This window comes from Kryptolebias marmoratus, linkage group LG16, assembly GCF_001649575.2.
Source record: "Kryptolebias marmoratus isolate JLee-2015 linkage group LG16, ASM164957v2, whole genome shotgun sequence".
In the NCBI taxonomy this organism is placed as follows: Eukaryota; Metazoa; Chordata; class Actinopteri; order Cyprinodontiformes; family Rivulidae; genus Kryptolebias; species Kryptolebias marmoratus.
In genome coordinates this window covers 24,464,366-24,487,529 of record NC_051445.1, presented here as the reverse complement: position 1 = coordinate 24,487,529, position 23,164 = coordinate 24,464,366, and the positions used below count along the sequence as shown (strand labels likewise).

The 23,164-nt window shown below is 42.8% G+C and overlaps 1 protein-coding gene across 2 annotated transcripts in view; it reads right to left on the bottom strand.

Moving 5' to 3' along the window:
- zfpm2a (zinc finger protein, FOG family member 2a) overlaps positions 1-23,164 on the bottom strand; it is a 145,156-nt gene that overhangs the window by 85,965 nt on the left and 36,027 nt on the right. For both annotated transcript variants that reach the window (XM_017413257.3, XM_017413259.3), the window contains exons 2-3: positions 22,098-22,256; positions 14,538-14,639 (exon numbers count right to left, since the gene is read on the bottom strand). In XM_017413257.3, the coding sequence (XP_017268746.1) occupies positions 14,538-14,639; positions 22,098-22,256 (261 nt within the window). The remainder of the gene's footprint in view (positions 1-14,537; positions 14,640-22,097; positions 22,257-23,164) is intronic.

Here is a 23,164-nt window from a genome sequence, read left to right as displayed (position 1 = left end):
GGGGGGGGATGGACAGCATCAAAGAGCAGCGCTCCCTCGCCTTGTGTGGGAGACTGAGTGTGTCTGTAAGTAAACGTCAGAGTGAGAGCAGAGGGCCGGGAGTTGTTTCGGCTTGTGTGAACTGTGTGAGTCTGATGGCTGTGTGTGTGTGTGAAACAAAATTCAGTAATCATGTTTTGATTATTTGCGTGGACTTAAATAAAACAGAAATTAATCTGCAGGAACTGGAGCTACGGCGTTCCATATTTAAACAACCCAGTTTACAAAATAATGAAACGTTAAAAATATTTCCAGAATATAACCCCCCTCCCACTCCTTCCATAGGCCGCCACTTCCTCTTCCCACCTCCCCCAGACCTGATCCGAGGCGCTCCCAACATGCGCATAGGAGCTGACAGCCGTACAGTCACATGACGCAGCTCGGCCAATCCGGGGCTCGTCTGAGTTCTTAAGCCGCGCTGTGATGAAGCCACTTGAGCAAAAAGAAAAAGGTGAAGGGGCGTCTGAAATAACAAACAAATCCAAAGCATTCAGCGGGTCAAAAGCTGCGCGTGGAACATGTTTACTTATCGCATGTCACATCTGGCCAATGCCGAAGGGGGGTGGTGGTGGTTTTTTTTTTTTCTTTTTTTTGGGGGGGGTTCGAAACATTTCTGAGGAGACATATTTAGACACATTTTGTGGACGTCTATTCCCCCACCGCTCCTCATGTCGGTGACAGGGGAGAGTAATCCTATACACAGGCTGCTATTGTGAAATGAGAAACTAGCCTCCTTCACTGCCAGAGACCAGATGCACCTCTTTCCCTCTCCCTCTCTCTCCCTCTGTCCTAATCTGTAAACGACTTAAAGGAGCCTTATCTCCGGGCTCTTCTGCTTCATTTCATGCTTGATTTACTTTAATTTGTCTGATAGGGCACAAGGATTTGGAAATGGCCCATCTTTCGGTGGAAAATGTTCTGATTTTTCTCCGGCATTGTTATGTGGAGGTTTTTGACTTTTCTCTCCCCCTTTTTTCCTCACTCCTCCGCCTCTTTTCTCCATCTCCATCTCTCTTCCTCCCTCGCTCTTTCACTCTCCATCATCTCCCTTTTTTTTTCTTTTGGTGTGGCGGCGGTGGCGGCGGTGGCGGTGGCGGCGGCGGCGGCGGGGTGGATCTTGCTCTGGTGCAACAGTCTGTTTGAGTGCATTTAGATTCGCGCTAACGCAGCACAAACAAGTTGTCCATGAGGTGTGATTTTCTGATGGCAGACAGCAACACAGGAGCTGTGTTTGCCTTTCAGATCCACACTGGCGCAGAGCAGCCGAGTGCTTCAAACCACAAAGATCTTATGTTTAAGTTAAGAGGCGACAGGCCCTCCAGTTTAGCAAGTGGGTGAGCGGCTGCTGCTGATAAAGTTGCACCACAATGAGGGACAGCGACAAGCGACATGTCTGCAGATGCCTTGAATCTTTTTTTTTCTTCTTCTTCTTCTTCTTTTTCTGCTGGCAGAACTGAAGTACTTTGCAGAGCTGTCTGGCTGCTCCCATCACCGAAACATTTTCCCCTACTTCTATTTAGTGACTGAATGACAGAGGAGGCAGTGAGCTGTGATTAGAGAAAGGCCCGTATCTTCCCAGATCCTGAATAATCTCCATTCCCTCCCACCCAATGAGCAAGGCACAGAGGCGGCACAAAAAGCCAGGGGAAGAGAGACAAGGAGAACGGGCAGAGCTGAGCTGTGTGTACAGAGATGTCATAGAGTTCGACTCCTCCACACGGAGTACGAACACCGAGCACACACACATAAAGGAAAGAAAGAAAAAAAATCTAAATCATCCCCCTCGACTCTGTCTGACTAATCTGAACATAGGCAGACACAATCAAAGACAATTACACAGGCAAACCTGGACAAGGAAAAAATGAAGTTAAAAAGAAAGAAAAAAAGAACTCCCTAATGATTTGCAGATCCATATTAAACAATATCAGCAATAAGTCACACGTGGAACATCACTAACACGACCCTACAGCGGAAAGCACATGCGAAAATGGCAAAAACACACACAAACAGACAAACACATAGAGGAAGTAACAGGGAGACCATTGAAATTCATCTCACAGCCTGAATTTACTTAACTGCGGGTGTGCGCGCGGCGATAAACGGAGTGATGATCCGGCAACACGTCTTTATCCATGCTTTGCTTTAATTAACGGTGGCTTGTTTGTTGAAAAGATGATTAATATGCCAATGAAAATTGCATAATTGAATACCACAACACTCACACAATCAGGGGGGGAACATGCCATTTTTTATTAACTTTTCGGTATCGTGATTATTACTATTATTTGCTATTTTAATTCACTCAACAAACAAGATCCACTCCCCCCCCACCCCACCCCCCACCCCGACCTCTAAACAGACGAAAATGCTGGTTGTGCCAGCGTTACCACCCCTGATGGAGCCTTTTATAAAAGGTGGGGGGTTAATGGTCTGATATCTTTACCTCTCCCAGTGAAGACAACATGACTGTCTATGTGTCAACGAAGGGAACTTTTTATAAGGACTACCACTTTGGGAAACGTTAAGTTCTACAAGTACCACCATTGTGACAGACATTACAAACAGAGCAAGTACTTGACATAAATGAGCAAACTGGCTGATCTCCTTGAATGCCTAACGCTAACCTCAAAAACCAAACCTGTGTCTTTATCCTAACCTCCTTTGTTTATCCTTAAACAAATCCGATTGGCTAAGACGCGACAAGGCCCTTTCTTGTGCGAGGTGTCTAATGGTGAAGGTCAAAACACCTGATGAACCCATGGTCCATTACTGAGGTTATGTCTCAAACTTCTGACAAACCTAAAGACACTTTCATTGGTAGATAAGACATGCCCCTGCCATGTCTCGCCTTTAACTTCTTACTCCATGCACCTTTGCTCATTGGACTGATTTAAGGGGAGGCATGGAGATATAAAACACACACCTAACCCTGGTTGAAGGGTGCAGTTTAAGATGGGATGAATTCATTGATGAGAACAGCACACACACAAATTTAGGATAACTTGAATCAAATTTTCTTCACCGTTTTGCACCTTCTGTTGCTAGCAAGTCCTGTAGACTCCACTGGTGCTGCTTAAGTAGTCATTAGAACACTGAATATCCATCATTCCTGCCAGGATTTCCCATAATATGTTTTATTGCAGTTATGTTTTCATTGGCTGTACATCTACAGCTGATTAACTCAATTTAATCCAGTAATCGGCCTTACACAAAACACAAAATGGCTGCAACTTAGTCAATCTTGCAGATATTGAGCTAAAATTTGGAATAGTAGTAGCTGAGAGTCATCCCTAACACATACTAACTTTAGAATACAAGGCAGTGGGCACTATGCCTCTCTTCAAGGAATGCTACGTTCATTTTAAGTAGTTACCATTTGGAGCCAAGATTACAATCAGTTTGAAGCACTCTTCTGTTTTGTTGCTTTTTGCAGTCTCTTCTTTTTAGCTTTACATCACAGTTCAGCTTATAAAAAGGCTGATTAGCTCCCTACTGTAAAGTAAATAGTTGATACCAAAAGTGTTTTGGAGTACCAGCAGTTGGTATTTGTACTGACATGTTTGAGGACCATGGGTCTAGTTGGGATACTGGGCAACATATAATTCAGATGAGACTGAAAACTTTCCAAAGACCAAATAATTCTTTCGAAGTGCCAAACTGGATGAAAGTAAAATTCCACCCATGCATAGGAAATTAGGCAAAATTGGAAGGGATCGGTAACCAGAGTTAGCAAAAAAAAAAAAAAACGATTCCATGTATGAGTACAAAACGAAAGTCACTCAACTAAAAGTTTTATTCAACAAGCCCACAAGAAATTGCCGAATTCTACACACAAGTAAGTTTCACTTGAGCAATCCAGAGTTTACCCAGTAATAAATCCTCTAGCACAGCCCGCACGAGAGCCTCCATGTTAATGCTAAATACACACATCAAATATTCAGCCAATTACAGGGATACCTCTTCAAAAACGTGTGCAGCTACATTGCCTGGGAGGGTAACCACTGCAGAACAAACATGTTCACGGGAGCTAAAGAAAGATGCAATGGGTGTCAAGTCCCCCGAGGGCACAAACACCACCACCAGCCGCGCTTTTAAACAGCCATTTTGGGCTACAGCTCTATTTTTTTTTTCTTCTTTCCCATTTTTAGTTTGTTGGACAGTGTTCATGTGAAATTGTAATTACAGTTTAGAGATGGCATTGTAAGTGGACAGAAATTCGGCTGAAATGTGAACAAAATGGTTGGAAGTGAATTATCTTATTAAGGCTTTCTCAGCCTACCGCATCCCACGTTTCCACACACACACACACACACACACACACACACACACACACACACACACACACACACACACACAAAAACCTCAAACTGAATACAGTGACATCTTCCTCAAATGATAAGAACGGTGATTGCATTTTGCCCTATTTTAGATTATATAACTAACAACCATGAAGTTCCCTCATAAAGCCTCTTAGTATAGCGGATCAGTGACTAAATTTGCATCAAGGCGATGCAGCACAGGAGTACAGTGATTTGTCTAATCTCTTGTTGCATATTTCATCATTCATCAGAGTGTGTGAGGTGATGGTGGTGGTGGTGGGGAAGGGTGTTTTATTTGCACACAGGTGATGCAGATAGTGCAAAGCCTTCATTACAGTCTCCTAAAAAAACAAAACAAACAAAAAAAAAAACCCAGATGTATTTGGAAAAAAAGGCGGACAATGTTTACATTTAGCACTTTGATTGCAATTTAATTTTCTATCACCCGGCAGCCAGAACGCACACAGAGGCAGATGATGGACTTTCATCATCAGTATCAGCGATCGCAGTGTCATTCATGTTTTGTGAGACTTGTCAGAGGACTTTGAATAAACCCCTGGAGGAGCGAGATAACACCTCCCTTTTTTTCTGCCGAGGAACTGCCATGATGCACGTCCAAATTTCTTGATTACAAGACGAAGGAGGGCGGGAAAGAAAAAAATAAAATAAAATAAAACCGTGAATGAAAGCTCGCGCCGAAAGTTTTCAGTTTTGCTGATATAACAGTCAAGTGTGTCTATAAGTCTACTTAAAACGCTTTAGGTATCAGTGGAGACAGCTGCGACACCCTCTTCTTATGATTCTGTCGAGACAGTACACTATCAAATCTTTCATAGCGCTCCCAAGCTACATTTCCGGTGACAAAAGCTTTGCCAAAGCCTCCTGAAGGATTCATCTATATCCTAATATTTCCAATCCAATTTAACTGGAGCAGCCGGAGTGGTCTGAGCACTAGTTTACCAATCTTTGCTTTCCAAGACTCTGCGTGCTGAAGGCTTGAGGGGTTCAATCAATGAAGCTTTGATCTCGGCTGGAACCATAATTATTTAACATTGTTACAAGGATGTCTCTAATCCATCCTACCATTAAATCCCTTTTACACCCTCATCTTCTGCAGCCTAATCTGCATCTGGGCGCCGCGTTTGTCTCCCCGCTTCATTTTTGGCTCACCCCTCCCCTCTCTGACGACACCCTGACTTTATAATGGACTTGGGTGTTGAGTTAGAACATTTCTTGTTTACTGAGAGCAACCCGACTGCTGAACTGTTCCCTCAGAAAGTGCCGCTGCGAAGATGCCGAAGTTTGCTTTCTTTGTACTTCGCCTCACGCTTTAGTGTTCACAGTTCAGACGGGGCCAAACGGTGAAAAAAAAAAAGAAAAAAAAAAGTTCTGCAACTAAACTTCAGAGATGTGGACACCTAGCAAACGAGCTGACGAGTTTACAGAAAAATAAAGCAAAATTGCACCGAATTATTTGGGGTAAATTATCGTTCTGTCTTGATTTTAGTGGGGGTTTTTTGCTTGTTTTTGTTGTTTGAACACTATTTTTATTGAACATTTTAACATGTTAAAGTTCTAGCATTTACAAACACTGTGGGAGTATAGATCCAATATAATATAAGTGTCAATTTCAGGGTGAATTATATTGTATTTGGAGGCATTTCAGCACTATGCCAAACTTTGCTTTGAGCAGATGAACCTCAGCCTCCAATGTCCGTGACAGTACATTTGTTTTTTTTTTATTTCCCAGAGTTGCTTTATGTAATCAAAGAAAAAGCTCAACTTCAGCTGACTGAAGTCCCTGAGTTTTGATCCCATCTTTTCATTTCGGTGATCTCTCTGCCTCCCAAGACCAAAGTGCCTACTGTCTTTTACCAAATATTTGCATTTCTGCGTTTCAGCACGATATAAATAGCAGCACAGGCAGCCGCAAACATTTGCCGGGGCACCTGCCGCAGCATCGTGGCCATCTGCCATCCTCCGTTTCTGCGAGCGTGACATATGTGCGTTAAACCTGAAATGGTCATTATTTCAGTTTTGACATTATTTATTTATTTTTTTGTTACGTTTATTCCTTGGAGAAAACGGATTGGCTACGGAGCCTTCTGGGTTGGCTGGAGTCAAAACTGAGACTCGAGACTTTTTACAGCTGAGTGATGCTGCGTTGTCAGAAACAGACAATAGACATATTGTTTTAGGTTTCTTGTGTGTGTGTGTGTGTGTGTGTGTGTGTGTGTGTGTGTGTGTGTTAGATGACCCCTGCCTCACCCTGGATCAACTGGCCGTCAGCAATAGCCAAAACAAGAGATTGTCATATAAAGGTGATCATAGTTCTGCTACAATCATTTCTCCCATCTGAACCTCCCTCGTCCTGAAAAGGTTTGGTGCAAATTTCTTTATGTTTAACGTTAAATGCCTGTAAATTGTTGTGCGTGTTGCCTCCAACACCCACCGGAAAACCTAATATTTGAACCAAATGTTCGACTTTGAAAAGAAACTGAAATTTGCTGATCCTGATTCTTAATGTCAGGTCAAGTCCCCCCAAAACCCTGACATCCAAACCAACGGTGTCTTTCATCGCAGCCCATCTGCCCGATAAATGTCCAGGCCCTTCAAACTCCATGTCCACAAGCTTTTTGAATAAAAATGTGTCTCCAGTAACCCTGACAGCATCAGCAGGGGTGGTTTTTTTTCAGACTTTGTTGTTCCAGAGACACAGAGGTCTTGTTTTGTTTTTTTTACAACTTGTGTGGTGCTCGAAGTGGCATTAAAAATGAGTGTCATAGACAACCAAACCTCAATACTGAAATGTTGGCGCTTTATGGTTGGAGGATAAATTTGTATAATTTCACCAATGATATGTGGTGCAGCTGGCAGATGTACATTCAGGAGGTGACGAGATGGTGCCCAAACCTTCATCTCTGAGATCACAGTGACGCTGATAATATTTGAACTTATTTTTGGCTTGAATTAAGCAATTTAATTTGACCAAAAGTTGGCTCTAAACGAATCTGATTGTTGTTGTCCTTCTTTCAGCTGCTCCGTTCTGCAGGGATCATCACGGCGAGCGAACTTACATGAAAAATTTGGCAATTTGTTTTTCACTGGATGTCCTTCTTGACACAACCTGGGCGTGCTCCTGCAGCCTCAGGATTACGAGACCGCAGCACTAACCACTGATCTACTGCGGCCAACACTAAATTATGTCAGGCAACGAACCCAGAGGGCAGACTCATCTTGGCGAGGAAAACTAAATTTATTTTAAAATTAAAGATAAACAAAAACAAAAGGCTGACGAGGCAGCAAAACTAAACGTAACAAAATCTTAACGTGGAGCAAGACAAGACAACAGAGAACCAAGAGCAATGATCCAGCTGGAGTGTGGAGGAGATGACCGGGTTTTTAAACGGAGGAGGTGATTGGAAAGTGGGCACAGGTGAAGCAATTAGCAAGACTAGAGGCAGGTGTAGAAGGGCGTGGCAGGAAGGCAAAAGAGTGACTGGGGAGAAGTGAATAGTGACAGCAAACGAGAACTGAAACAAAACTCAACAGAAAACAAGATGATACTAAAACAAAAACAATAAACTGAAACAAAAAAACCCAAATCCCCACAAATTAATTTGACAGGGAAGAAAAAAATGGTTTATTTCAACAAAACTGGTTTGGTTTAGACTCTGAACTACCTTGAGTTAGGAAAAGGACCATAACATGATCATATGAAACCAACTAGATAGATGTCATATGTCACCAATAAATATCACTGTCATAAAAGAGACAGCTCCTATCTAAACTAACACTTTAACAAAACATTTTCAGTTTTGTTAACTTCAACTTTTACTTGTTGTTTGGTAAGATTTAGTTATGACCAAACTGCACACACGGGGAGGTTCGGACACAGCTAAACCTTGTTCGGATTACATGTGTCTTACTGTTGTAACAGCAACATTTTTCTCGAGCTTCATGGGTGAAGGGTCATCTGCAAGCCATAAACACAGTGAAGACGCTAAAAGGCCTCTCGCATTGCTTTGAAAGCCTGCCCGCATCCACGCGGCGATTTTAGTTTTGCGTTTCACAGATCACTGAGAGTCTGAGCCGCATCGGCAGGCAGCAGGCCCGCACTGAAGTCTGTGGGAAGGCATAAAATCGAAGTGTGGTAAATCTTTACCAATCAATTTACAAGAAAACCACGATTAGGAAACTGAAAATGATTTTCCCCTTTTTCTTTTCCTATTACTCCATTTTACATCATTTGCTAATGATTTTTCTATCATCTCACTTTAGCAAAAAATGAGAGATGTTATTTCAGCTGCCCCCTTCTTCAGGGGTTGCCATGGCGAGCAAACTCGCACGAACAATTTGACGCCAGATGCCCTTCTTGCTGCAACCTGGGCTCAAACCTGCAGCCTCAGGATTACAAGCCTGTGGCACTGACCACTGAGCCACCACGGCTGCAGATTCTTGACGAGGCTGAAACCTTGAATAAAACAACTGTTGATATGTCCCCCCCCCCGTGCCGTTCATTCATACTGCATTCCAAAAGTGATGTTAACTTGTTAGTTAAAGATTTACAGTCTTCAGTGATGAACAGTCCACAAGACCACCTAGACAACAACCCACATGTTTATATCACTGCTTTAAAATGTGCACGAAACTCTGAGCAAGAAGCTCTTCTTTAAAACTGCACGCTTTCAGTCAAAACGGCAGCAATCACAATTACAATTCTTAACGAACCCTGGATTTCCCTGATTTTCATAAGGGGGTGTGGTTTACACGAGCCCTCATTTAGATAAGGCCGGGAACAAGTTCATTAGCAGAGTTAGCTAGCTAACACGCGCCACACACAATTAGCCTAGAGGAGAGCAAGTGGGAGAGAATGAGTCAGATCCCTATCGCCGCCGCCGGTCTGAAAATGAACAGAGCCCGATGCCACGCTATCTCCCCAAATCAGTGGCTGATTGCGAAACAGCCGTGGCGAGAAATGAACACGGAGACGGAAGATCGGCGCGGAGATCCCGCTTAAGGACACGCTCGTCGAAAAAAAGCGAGGGGAGAGAAAGGCAACTCGCCGGGTGTTCCACATCAGAGACGCCGGCACTCCGAACGCCACAGAAGAGCCAGCGATCAGATTAATGGTGAGTCAGTCGGTGCTGTTCCACACCAGAAAGACAATCAGGGAACACGAGGCAATCGTGGACGGCACTTGACACGAGTTACTAAAGTGGAGATGAAATGCAGGGAACAAAAAAAAAAGTTCAATTACAGGATGTAGATTGTGGAGGCTTTTGTTGTTACTCAGCAAAAGGGAAAATGGTATGGAGGTGCTTCAATAGAGTCACCAAAGCAGGTGGGCATGTTCCGAGTCAGCCCACCTCATTAAAAGGCTTCACTCTCTTTTTATGTAACGGACATTAACACAGCCTATTCACATGCACACGCGCAGTGATTAAAAATTATCTGTTGGTGATCATAATCACAGCTGCTTAAACTTAAGCCAAAGAATAACAAAGAACTTTTGAACACTGAACTATCTGAACATTTACAAAGAGATTAAAGGGGAGACAGACTCTAACTAAATAAATTTGCTTTTAATCACGTTGAACAGGAAGTCATGTCATTTCAAATGTCCCTATCTGATTGTCTGATTCTCCCCTTTATTCAAATTATAACATGCCCATCTGACTTTTCCAACACAATGGGAAAAATTAAAAAGGGAAATGACCTTTCATGGCAGCAGTGATGAGAGAGTGAATGGCATTATTGTGTGCCAAGATTAATTTCTGCCCACTTTATGCTGCCCATTGAGAAAACACAGTGGGGGCATGAATGCCTGAGTGTAAGTCACCCATTAATTGGATGGTGTATCATACAGATGTCAAAAAAACAAGCCGGTGATCTCCAACTGATAATCTGGCTGTGAAGCAAATCCTCTACACCAGAGGGCCAAACTCGGCTTCGGGGGGGCACAGTGAATAACTTTACAGGGTCAAAGGCCAATCTTAATTAATTTTTAATAAAGTTTCAATTTTGAAACAAAAAGACAGAAATTAACCCTGGTTTTCCTGTGTATTTGTTCATAGAAAAATGTGACTTACCAAGACATGTAAACAACATAAAGAAGCTCATCAATTAAAGAAAAAGAATGTATGTATTAAACGTGTGCTGCCATACGGTGAAGGTAGGTGTTTTTGCTCGTGTGTTCATGTGTCTGTCTGTTACCAAAGTATCTCACGAACCTCTGGACACATTTTAATAAAACCTGCTGGAAGGAAGGAATAAATGGAGATCTACAACTGATTCGCTTTTGGAGTCAACCTGATTCAAGATGGCCGCCACAGCCAACTGACCTTACAAACCACAATACTGAATATCTGGAATCAACTCTAAATAAATAATCATTGGATGTGCATCTATATATGATTGACCTTTGGAGGCAATCCAATTCAAGATGGCCACCACCACCCACTAACCTTAAAAACAAAAATAGATATAACTATTTTACAGCTACTGTGCTGCATTTTCTGAGATTGCAGCTGAGTCATCCTACTCAAGATCTTTGCTTCAAACTGTTTGTTAGGACGGCTATAACTAAACCTTTGGAGTCAATCCAATTTCAACTAACTGACCAGGGCCCAAAAATGGCCATAACTCAGTTGAACACACATGTTGTGCTTGAGTTTGGTGTGGTAGTAGCTGAGAGTCATCTCACTCTGCATGTCGTTTTCAAGGTTTGACCAAAACGGACACACAAGTTATTTCTCAGTGTCAGATGATCTTAGTCTGAAAGCTGGCGGGCGATATGCATTCCTTAAAGGAATGCTTGACCTTTAACTTTTTTTATGCTTTTGACTCTATCAGCAGTTTTTTTTTTTGGTAATATATTCTTTTTGTTAAGTCCATCAAATCAGCTAAAAAAGCCCCTTAAATCTAAGCAAAAAGCTACCAACATTCTTCCTTGAAATAACAAGGCATTTCAGCTGATTCTCTGCTGCTCTGATGCACATTAGCTCAAGTCAGATGCTGGACATATTTTCATGGCCCCAAGCTCATCCGCAAGAGGTTGATCGGTCCCGTTTGGATGTTCATAGTTGGTCTTTCCATGTCAAAATCAAAGAAATTACTAAAGAATTCAAACTTTATTTCCTTGCCTTCCAAGGTGGCTAACTGCCGTGTGGAGTCAGCACTAAATCTGCTCACTATTTAAGTAAGTAAGTAAACTTTATTTATATAGCACCTAATATGGATAAAATCACAAAGTGATTTACAGAAATACAAGCTTAATATAAAACAAAAAACAGTAAGAACAGCTGATGGGAACAGTAAGTAGAACGTATGACTAAAAGCTTGTCTGAATAAAAATGTCTTAAGCTGCTTTTTAAAGGAGTCAACAGAGACAGCTAAACAGAGAGACAGGGGCAGGGCCTTCCACAGCCTGGGGGCTACTTAGGGACCTTTAGGAGGTTCGGGGCCGAAGATCGAAGGGTGCGGGCTGAAGAAGAAGGAACCAACATTTCAGTGATGTACTGGGGAGGGCTGTCCATTTAAAGCTCTAAAAGTCAAGACTCTAACTTCAACAGGCAGCCAATGTAGAGAGGATAAAATCAGAGTATTGCGAGACCTTCTGTTAGTTCCTGGTGAAAGCCTCGCAGCAGCGTTCTGGACCAACCGGAGACGAGCGACAGCAGATTGGTCAAAACAAGCAGAAAGGGAATTACAATAATCTAAACGAGGAGAAATAAAAGCAGGAATAATAATCTCCAGGCCAGACATGGACAACACTGCCCTCAAGTTAGAAAGATTTCCCAAATGATAAAAGCAACTTTTTACCAGAAATCTTGAATGTTTGTCCAAAGACACTGACTGGGCTGCCCTCAGGCACAGGCCTCCCCTGAATAAGAGATGTGGATTACAGGACTGCAGCACTATATAAACTGTTCAAACAGAACTCCGAGGTTTCTGAGGCTGAGCTGAGAAGACGAGCCCAGAGAGGCGAGGTGTTATTTGATCCAAGGAACTTCCTGTTTAAGCAAACAAACGTACGGAGACTCAGTCTGTCGGTGATCGGCAGGCCCATTTTAATACATTTAATGAATTAGCTCACAGGCCCGTTAAAACTGTAATGAGGGCCAGATCTGGCCCGTGGGCCTTGAGTTTGAAGCATGTTGCCAAGTGCCATTTTCAGTTTAAAGGACACAGCACTGATAGGTTGGATCCGCTCGTGCTGTGATTTTTTTTTTCTGATTCAAAGGCCATGATGTCTCATAGCGCCTGTGTTGCAGCTCGGCTACTTTAAGCCTTTGTTTTCATGGAGCCCAGCTCTCCAGCCTCACGCCCGCCAGGCCAGCATCGTGTTTCTGAACCCCTGATTCTCATTCTAACGGCTGCACGAACAGGAAATCATGCTACATCCATCCCTGCTTTTCAGGGCTGTATTTTTAAGCTCAGCATTTTCTCTAGCCCCCAAAAGGTTTCCCCCCCCTTCTCCTCCTGCATGTGATGCCTTCTTTTTGTCATGGCCCCCATAGTTCTGAGCTGACCCCCTCAGCCCTGTCTCCTGACTGATCACAGTGATGGTTTATTACTGTCGTCCCAGCGCTCTTATCTTTAGCCAGCAATGCTCATTTCCTTCCCCAGATTTAAATGCAAATGTGAAATTTAATGATAAATGCATTATCTGATGAGTGCGATAACACTGATTCACTGTCAGTATAAAATACACACCCCAGGGGGCTTCGAGCTTGCAAGCACAACTTGCCCAAATCCACTTTTTTCTCCGGTTCTATCTTTGCCTTCTTCCTCTCTCTCTCTCTTTTACAAACTCATGTACCTGTATTAAATTCTTGAGGTCATTTCATGCATTAAAAGGAATCACATTTTGTCTGTTCAGCTATGTGTGCGCAGGCTTTGCTGAGCAGTAATTGCAGTGCAGTGATCTTGTCCAGTGTATTATCCATCACTTTGATGAAGTTACTTTGCTGTTTTGAAACTCGCAAGAACAGAAACGCCAATGTTGGATTATGTGCGACTGTGACACATGTCGTGTGTTTGACCACAATGCTGTGTACGTAACTGTCAAGTGAATGTCAACATCACGTACATGCTAAGTAGTTTGCAACAGAGCGGGATAAGCAGCGACGTAAAAAAAAATAAGCCTGGGCGTCATTTCAGGGGGTCAGCAAGGTCTTCAGGTGCGAATTACCCGGGCTTCCCAGTATGTGTGACTGAGCGCAATAGGTTCATAGTAGTTCTGAACACACACACTTCTATAGTGAGGTTTTTTTTTAAATTAGGGCCTGGGTGGAGCGTGGTGGAGCACGATGGTAGCGTCTCTATGACATAAAGGTCAGCGTGACTTGGTCGTTGAGAATTTAAAGCAGGACCACTTTGGTCATTGAAACAACTTAGAATGGCGTCATCTTTCATCGTACGGCTATACAATGAGGTTGGGAGAGCCTTCCTAGTTTGATGCATCTACAGCAGTAGATCCATACAAGCTACTTCCTGACCACAGGCTGTATATATTACAGACCAGTAGTGTCCAATCCTGGTCCTCCAAGGCCTCTATCCTGCATGTTTTTGTTGTTTCTTTGCTTCAACACACCTGATTTAAATGAACGGGTGATTAACAGGCTTCTGCAGAACTTGAAGACCTGCTGAAGGGGTAAGTCAGAATGGGGGCCATCGAGGACCACGATTAAATGCCACGTTTACAGATCAAGTATCCCCGTCTGCTGGGAGTTGAAGCCAGCAGGACCTGGTTTATAGGAGCTGCCATGTTGTATTTTTGGAACCAGAGTCCGTGCGTGAGCGACATAGGGCTTTAAGTCCCACCTACACTCCCGCACACAATCATCGTGTCATTTGCACTTTTTTTTTTTAGAGCACGACAGAACTAATTACAAAGAACATTATTAGTGTGAGCGTGGTAATACAAAAAGGGAGAGCATCTCGTGGACACGGAAAATAAAGAAAACCTATTCGATGATTGGGTGAGAAAGCGTAGCACACTCTTGATTGCCTTCACATTCAAGGATTTCCAACTTTGCCGCGATCCAGCCATGTTCCTAAAGGTTGCGGAGAGCGTAGCAGGTTGATCACACTGTTCTAAAGGGGGCCCAAGAAACAATAACTCAAACAAATGAGCCTGAAAGTCTCGTAAAGCGATATGAAGGCTTCTCTTACTTGGACCATCCCATTCCTCAGGCCCCACAGCAGCATGCCTGCTCTTCTCATTCTGGACCTCCATCTCTGCCTCTCCTCCTTCGCGGTTGCCATCTTCCTCTCCTGTTAAACAGAAAAAAAAAACATATGTCATCGAAAGCAAAGTGAACATCCCTCTAAGTTTAATGTTCAGACATCTAATTCAATTAAGCACTGCATTACGGACTGTGCTGTCCTTCCAAAGGGTAGCTTCTTATGGACTTTGGATTGAGTCCCAAAAAACAAAAAACAAAATAACATTTGCTATTATAACAACTTCCTGTAACTTTGGAGCCATTGTGCGTTGTTGTGTATGTATAGCTTTGTATATGTGCATTAGCAGTGAGCTCACCAGACCCAGCTGCTCACTTTTGTGTAAAAAAAGAAAAAGAGCTCCCATGAGGACTTGCAGGGACAGGAGGAAGCCTCATGGAACAGGAAGGAAAGCAATGTGTGGGAGAGAGGTGGCTATTTATTACCCTTTGATCTATTGTGGAGCAAGTTAGAATGTGTGTTATAGGATGTAGTGCTGATTTACAGTCTCGGGGCTCACACAGTCCTTGCTAAAGGGATATTTGGGTATCTCTCTCCAGGATGTAAGTGCTTAAAGAGCGAGTTAAACAGAGCCGGCCTCTGCGTGTGCAGCAGTAACACTTTCAGCACACTTACAGTAAAATCAAATCTATTTTGCATGTCAACAGTGAGCACAGTTTGCTCTGAAACTTTATGGGAACATAAATCAGTGCTTAGTAGATGCCCCCGGTGTGGTGCTCTAAATAAATCCAACGTGCCTGACACAGTGTGTCTCCAAACCCAGGCGAGGAGGAGGAAACCTGCTCAGGGCATGGAGTGGCGGCTGGTGGTTTTCTAGAGGAACGTTTCTCTCACTTTTGTCACCACATCTATTTCCTCCCCTTTGATGTTTAAAGCCCAATAGTGAACGGTCAAGGACAGGCTGGGATTACCACGATGGATTATTACACTTCATACACACTACGGGGGGAAAAAATGGAAAGGATATGTAGATTCATCTGCATGGGAATATATTAGGACGGGTTGTTGGAACACAGCTTAATACATGCTCATATAAAATCACAACTGTCACTGGTTGTTTATCACATCTCTATCTGATTTGCAGCTTCAACAAGAAAAAAAAAAAAAAAAAACTGAAATAAGAAAACGAAACGGACACACAGATCCCACACTTTCGTTAAACTGCCACGGGACACACACTACTTCGCTGTCCATTCTCTGTCGGGTTAATCTTCAGATCAGGCACACACACTGTGCTTGTTTGGCTTTTTTTTTTTTTTTTTTCCCTGACATGACTCACTTCAAAGAAGGTAGCAAACATTGCCAAAAGGATGTCAGCTTTCTGCCTCACACTAAAATAGGAGATGTATATATATATAAATAATAATAATAAAAAAAAAGTGATACTGAAGGGAAGTCTTCAGAAATGTCCTACTTACAGTACATGAGGTCATTCTGACCCAGTTTTGCTTATGCAAGTGTCTGCTTGTGCTGGCAGTTTTCCCCCTCCTCCTCCTCCTTTTTCCCAGTATATTAACAAGCAGCCCACTCAACTAAATTCCCCCACTATTTATTGTTGGGCCTGGAGAAGCTCTTTAGCATACCAGGCTTGTATTATGACGAGAATAACAAAGGCATGTATCAACAGTTCCTTCCAATGGAGCGGAGTTTTTTTTTTGTTTTTTTTTTTAAAAAGAGCTGGCGAGATAACATTAAAGGCACTACCTTGATCTCAGGCGAACATGTTAAGCCCTGTAACGAAACGTATTGGAAGTGTATAATTACAGCCCGGGAAATGAAGCTACAAGATGATTCCTTAATTAAGCAGTGATTAAGGATTTTCTGCCTTCTATCTAGCGCAGTTTGTGCATTTTAAACACAATCGCCCGGGCAACCTCACAGGGAACAATGTCACAGGGCTTTGATGAAGTTCCCCGCACAAATGTCACGGAGAAAAAGCCCAAACGACTAAAAGTGCTGCGGCAGCACTCCTTTACTTGGTTTGAGGAAACCAGCAATAAAGAGAAATACAAGGACACGTATCTTTTTTTTTTAGCAACATGAGTTTGGATAGGTCTGATATGAGAATGAAATTGACAGATGTGCTTCAGTTTATGAACAGAAGTCCACTCTGAGTAACAGATCCTCAGCCTTGTTTCATAATTTGAACCCTCTCCAGTCCTATAAAAGGAGACAGGTCGTCAATGATCATCAACTACATTATCGAGCAGATAATTCATTTACGTCTGGCTCAGGTTCCTTTCCCCGTGCCACCAAGCGGATGTGTTCAGGGCTGAGTGAGAGACGACCGACGAGAGCACAGGAGATGGGGAGGGCCGGAGAGGCGAGGTGGCCCGCTGGGTTCTGGGTTGGCGGGCAAGGAAGAAGGAGCCAGTGAGGTGTTAAAATCGGCCCTATCGCCGCTCCATCAAAGGACGGCTTTCGAGCCAAATCGCAGTCGCACGCAGCGCGCCACACATTCAGGTCAATAAGCTTATAGGCGATTTACACAAACAATTCCTCGAGCAAGGTAGCAACAAAGTCATATTGGCTTTTCCCCCCCCTCCCTTTTAGCATTGTCTCTGCCGAGAAAGCCCTTGAAAATGTCAATCTCTCGTGTGTGACTTTAAGAAGCTCAGAGCGCTCTAATCCTGACCACTGCCTTTAAAGATCAGCCACATTTTCTGAAAATGGAGCCTAAGTATTTTTAAGTAAAGATGGGGTTCTTGCGGTTCTCTGTGGATTCTGCTGGATTCTAAGTGGGATGACTCGTACGGGCTGAAACTTTTCGAAAGCCACCTCTGCCTCGCTGGTACTGGAGCTTGGCAACAATTTTCAGAAAATTAGATGGGATGCTTGCCTCTACCTCCCACCCCAAGCAGCAGTCGGCTGATACTGAATATTTGCTTGTTGATGCAGATTGTGCTAGCAACAGATGAAGTCAATTCCAGAAAGCAACCTTTTTCACACAAGTCAAGCAGAGCTGGTAAGACTTTGCCGCTATCTGAAAAATAGGTCTGAATTGCATGCAATTTGTGGCAGGCACAGCACTCCAACGGAGGGAGGCTATTAGAGAAATGCCTCGCCACTGTCTCTTTAAATGCCAATAAATTCCCATCATTACAGAATCTGGCAGTTTTCCTCTCTGTCTGCAGCCTGGCTCTTTATCTCACTCTGCCTCAGTCTTTGAGCATGTAGATCTGGCCCAGTTAGATTGTCATACTTAACAAACATTAATGATTAATTTCCTCCACTGAGTCAAATGGGGCTAAAGGGATGACTCGATTCATCTTATCGCGCCACAAATTAGCATTTTCCCATATTCTCCAGCATCAACTGTGCATAAAAATTCCACATTTACCATTCTGGGCACTGGCAGCTGTGGTGAAAGAGCCAAGGAGATCTTCCTTCAGCGTTGCTGGAGATTCTGATTACTTCTGTGTTACACAAAGACTAATTAATTCGGGGACTTTCTCTTTGCCACTCTGTAACTCCAAATGTAGCAAGTGAAATTCTTTGCTGAGAGGATACCGAAGGGTCAAGGTGGGTCTTTTTCATTTACTGCGCTAAGTCAGGGAGCCCTCGCGTTTCGGTGATCACTTCCACCGTGATAAAATGTGTCTGGCACGTTGTCATTTCTATAAATTGTAGAAGACAGCACATAAGGGTGCAAATGTTGGGCTTGATATGCCCTGACACATAAAAAAAAAACACAACTAAATCAAGTTTGAGCTTTAAAACAAATCGTATAATATAACGTTCCAGAAAGGCTTTTTACACAGAGGAAATGAGACACATGAGCTGACATGTAAATTTACTGTCTGAGCTAAGAAAGGAAGTCATTTGTCATCAGACAAGACTTGGAACGCTCAAGGGGAACAGCTTGTGGCAACACCCTGTGCTGAACTTCGGACAGCCAACAAATAAAAGAGGGGGTAAAACAGCAAGGTGAAATTTCACAATTTCAGTAAAAAAAAGGGTGCTGCTAAAAAAGGGAGCTTTCTCCCCCATTATAGAAACAGGTGTGTCAATGGAGGATAAATCTTAGCTGTGGAGTCGGTGTGTTTTGTATGTTTTTTCACAAAAAAGGGAGCTCTATAAATGTGAAATTGAGTGGAAGTTATTTGAAGAAAGATTCTTGTTTGATCACCTTGGAGAGGCAAGGTTATTTCTTTGTTTTGTTTTTTTTCTTTTCTGCAGAGCTTTTGAAGGTAGACAGACCTCCTATAAAATATCATGTATATTAAAACGTGTTTGTTCTCCGCAGGGCGCAAGATGTTTATTTCCCAAGTTTCAAAGTCAGTGTTTTAAGTGTAATTGACAAGGAAGTGTTCTTAGTTGTAGTGGTAAACAGAAAGTTTAACCCTGAGAAATGTAGAGCTGCTGGTAATGAAGGTGATGGTGCAGAAAAGAAAAGGTTGCTGTAGTAAAACCCAGTGAAAAACAGTAATAGAGGATTTTTATTAAAATATTGTAGTCAATGAATTGCTAACTATCAGATTTGTTGTTGGTGAAGTATAATTGTGATATCCAGATGTATCTTTTATATTGTCATCACATATTTGACTGTGAAATCCGGGCAACCGGAGCTGCCGGTAAATGACGGTAAATCTGACATTTTAAAATACCTCAAAGTTTTACAGTTGCAACATGTTATTTTACCATTATTTACGAAGCAAAAGTTTTTGTATATATAATTTTATGATAATTTACTAAAAAGCAAAAAAAAAAAAGTCTTAGACTATAAAATTTAGAGTTTAATAAAGAGTAGGCAGTATAAGCTTATACAGTACCATTTTATTTTTTACTATGGAATTCCGGCAACTTCAGCTGCTGTTATTTTACCGGAAATTCCCCAATTTACCATGTACTGCTTCATACAATGTCATTAGCTTTCACGGTAAAATTCTGGCCATCACAGCTGCTGGTAAATTACTGCTGATATGGAATTTTAAATAAAATGCTATACGTTTTTATAGTTGCATTGTGAATGTTTTGTTCACTGAAAGAACCATTGTTACATTTCTGTTGTTTCAAAGTTTTTTACCGACAACAAAGGTACAGTGTATTCCTGTTTTAGTATAAGTTTTCATAAATATAGAGAGCGTAGAATTAAAATTTTTTAGTAATCTAAAAACAATTTGATTAAAATTAGAAAAATATATGCTTGGTTAGCTGATACTAAGGGCCCAGTAATGAAGTGAAGGAAGAGTCAAAACGTAAGAGAAACTTTAGGAGCCACTGATGCAGGGGTTTGGAAAAGATTACTGCATGATGCTGCTAAAGAAGCCAATAGCATCTTAATAAACTAAATTAATAAAGCCAGCAAAACTCTACGAGAGGCATGACATGATTAACTAAGTTATGGACCATCACTACATGTTTTGGTTCTTCACCCTCAGACCAAAATGGAACGTCAAGGTGCTCCATGCACTTATCTGGGGAGTCTTTTTCTGCAAGGGTAAGGCAAATGGCTGAGTCTTTGGTGGCATTCAACTTCTTGACCTTTGCGCCTTTAAGCGGCTTTGCTACTTCACCGCTCTCTGATCAAAGTTAATAAGTGCTTCATATGTTAATGAAAATTGGTACTCCTCTTTGTGTTCCTACAGCTTTTTAATACCTATTATAGACTGAAACTTTTAATGGAGGTTTTAGGTCCCCCTGACAAGCCCATTTCAGCGAGTGACTACACAGATACAAGGCTAAGCTAAGACCGGAGAGTCACTGCTCAGAAGAGGAACCTCACACGGGAGACCTTATTCTCCGGGAAGCAGTAGGAGATAAAGGCCATGGGATGAGTGGCTGCCTTAAAACCCACGTTCGAGTCCGCACAGGGCTAATTACAGCATGCCATCACATTTGAGAGGGTTTAGTTAATCAAGGGGGCTCTCTTTTCCCTTCTATATTTGAGGAATAACACACTTAAACCACTTAATGCCGCCAGGATTGCATCCTGTTTAATTCACAGCCATTTCACATAAGTGGGGTAAATTTAAGCCACTATGACATTAGTTTTAAACAGATCTAATTGAGGAAAGGATCACGGGGGAAATGGCTACACCTGAAGATTGCACTGAATTTGCCGCAAAGAAGAATGAATAGCGGATAGTACATCGTTTGGGTCTTAGGAGGCAATGGGGGACTTAGCTACTGTAAGCTTAGATAGCAAAGTAGTACAAAAAAATCTGACTGCTAAGGCTCGTGTGTGACAAGGAACAGATTACCAATGCCCACGGAAAGTGGTATTTGACATATGGGATTGCTATGTCGTGTTGACTTTATTCATAAACATGGAAAGAAGATTTGAGTCTTAGTTTCTGGTGGTTTTATCCAAAACAAAGAGAGTATCAAATGGCTCCGACAATGTTCTTTGAAGATTTTCAAAAGTTGGACTTTATTTTTCCCTACTTTCCCCGCCATTCCGTTCTGCAGCATCTATTTCGTAGCTGCTGGGCTATTAAGAGGCCCATCCATTGCACTTTGAAGTTCTGGAGTTTTTACAAGCCGAGACGTTGCCGGTAATTGCAATTTTTAAAAACAATTGCGCCATTCAACTCGCAGCAAAGAACAAAAGGCGAACACCACTGATACGATTGCTGGGGCAAAGCCACACCTGAAGCATGAAGGATTTGTTTAGTCTGGCATAATGTAATCCCACGAGGCACATCAGTTTTTTTTTGGAAGTGCGAAGAAATAACTCTAAACAATATTTTCTTTCAAAGGGTAAAGAGGAGGCAGGCATTCAAAGCGCTGGTTCGTCATTAAAAAAGTCCAATTCAAGGCATCCGCGCGCCAATACGAGTGGGGACACCTGGGGTAGCGAGAGGAAACACAACCGGAGGGTAGGAAGAGGAGGATTCGGGGGCGGGGGGAGGTGGAACAAGTCTGTCATCTTCACACCGTAACCTGAAGCGGGACCACAAATTAGCTCCTGTGATGGCAAGGTGTGACCGAAATGAAATAAACACACAAAGAGGCGATCTAATTGAATTGGAGTTCAAAGAGGACTCGAACGCGTTTGGCGACGCTGAGGTTCTTTATAGTGCTGGACCTCCGAGCTGTGGCAGGTGCTGCCGAGTGTTCACAGAGCCTCAGCGCAGGCTCACGGGACTGTGGGGGGGGGGAGTTCGGCGCACTCGGGAGCGTTGGGTGTAGTGCGTCGTATCTTCAGAGTGCTATCACAGAGGAAAGAGCCATCTCCCTCTCAGATCAAACCACTGCTCTTCGGTGGATTGCCGGGATCACACATCCAAAGTGAGATCCCGGGAACGCTTCAGCTCAAGGCGGCGACGCAGGAGAAATCCTCAAACGCACGCGAGTTCTGCCAAGTTTGAGCGGAGCAGGAAGAGAAATTTTATCAGACGAAACTGGCAGGAGCTTAACATTTAGAGAACTTTCTTTTTTAATGCTTGGTACCCATTTGGATAAACATATTGTGTAGCATCAGGTTGGAGAACTCCAGTGTGCTTTTTTTTTTTCTTTAACAAACCAAACTTTTCACATCCGCACCTTTGTTGCAGAAGTACTCCATGTCTTCACAGCTCAAGTTCTCTGCCTCGAACTCGGCCGTGAAGTTCTCCTCCACAGAGAACTCGTCTTTGGCCAGGAGCTCGTTCTCCTCGGAGACGCACTCCTCCTCTTCTTCCTCCAGGCCATCCTCCAGAGGACCTGAGGGAACACACACACACAAAATTGTACACAAACACAGACACAGACACAGACACACACAAGGGAGATAGATGTTCAGTGGTTTCATCACATCCTTCAGGCTTTAAAGAATAATACAAAAAGTTAAAAAAAAACCTCTCTGCCTTGCAATCCTACCAATCCAGATGCAATTCAAAACACAGGAGTTGTGTACTTTGACTGCTCAGATGTTCAGTTCAGGTGCAGATAAAGCCTTATGAATAATACTCTGATTTACAGGTGGGTTTTGACAAAGTACTCCTGCAGCTAATGCGAAAGCCCATTGTGGCTGCGTGTCTCGGGAGAACCCCGAGTTGTCACGCAGCCAAGGTTGAGCGCTGATGTTAATCCCGCTACCTGCGAAACAAAACCTCACGCAGTACGGAAGGCGAGGTGGGGGGGGACACAGGTCCTCGCTCGACTTTTCGCGCAGGCGTCAGCGTGGCGGGGAGGAAAAGAAAATACTTTTTTATTAATTTGTTAGCCTTATCACGGGGTACGATGTTGATTTTTCCATTTACATTCCATGCCTCCGGGTAATACACCGGTGCAATCTTAAAGGAGACACTTTTCTGTGTGATTAATTTTTTTTTCTCTAACCCCCCCACTCCCTCTCTCTGTGCAATATTATTTCTTTAAAATCTAAATGATTTCAGAGTTTTGCTTGTAGCCGTACATCTCTTTTGGTATTTGCATATTAACATTCGTGCTTCAATCAGGGCTGTTGATGGAATTGCTGTACTGCTACCTGAATTGTATTAGTTTGGGGAAAAAAAGAAAAAAAAAAACACCCCGCCCGGCGTTTTTGAATGTTATTAAGATAATGTTGCATCTTGTGCACCTTTTCTGTCTCACCAGAAACATGTCTGCAGTGTCTCCCTGTAAATTAC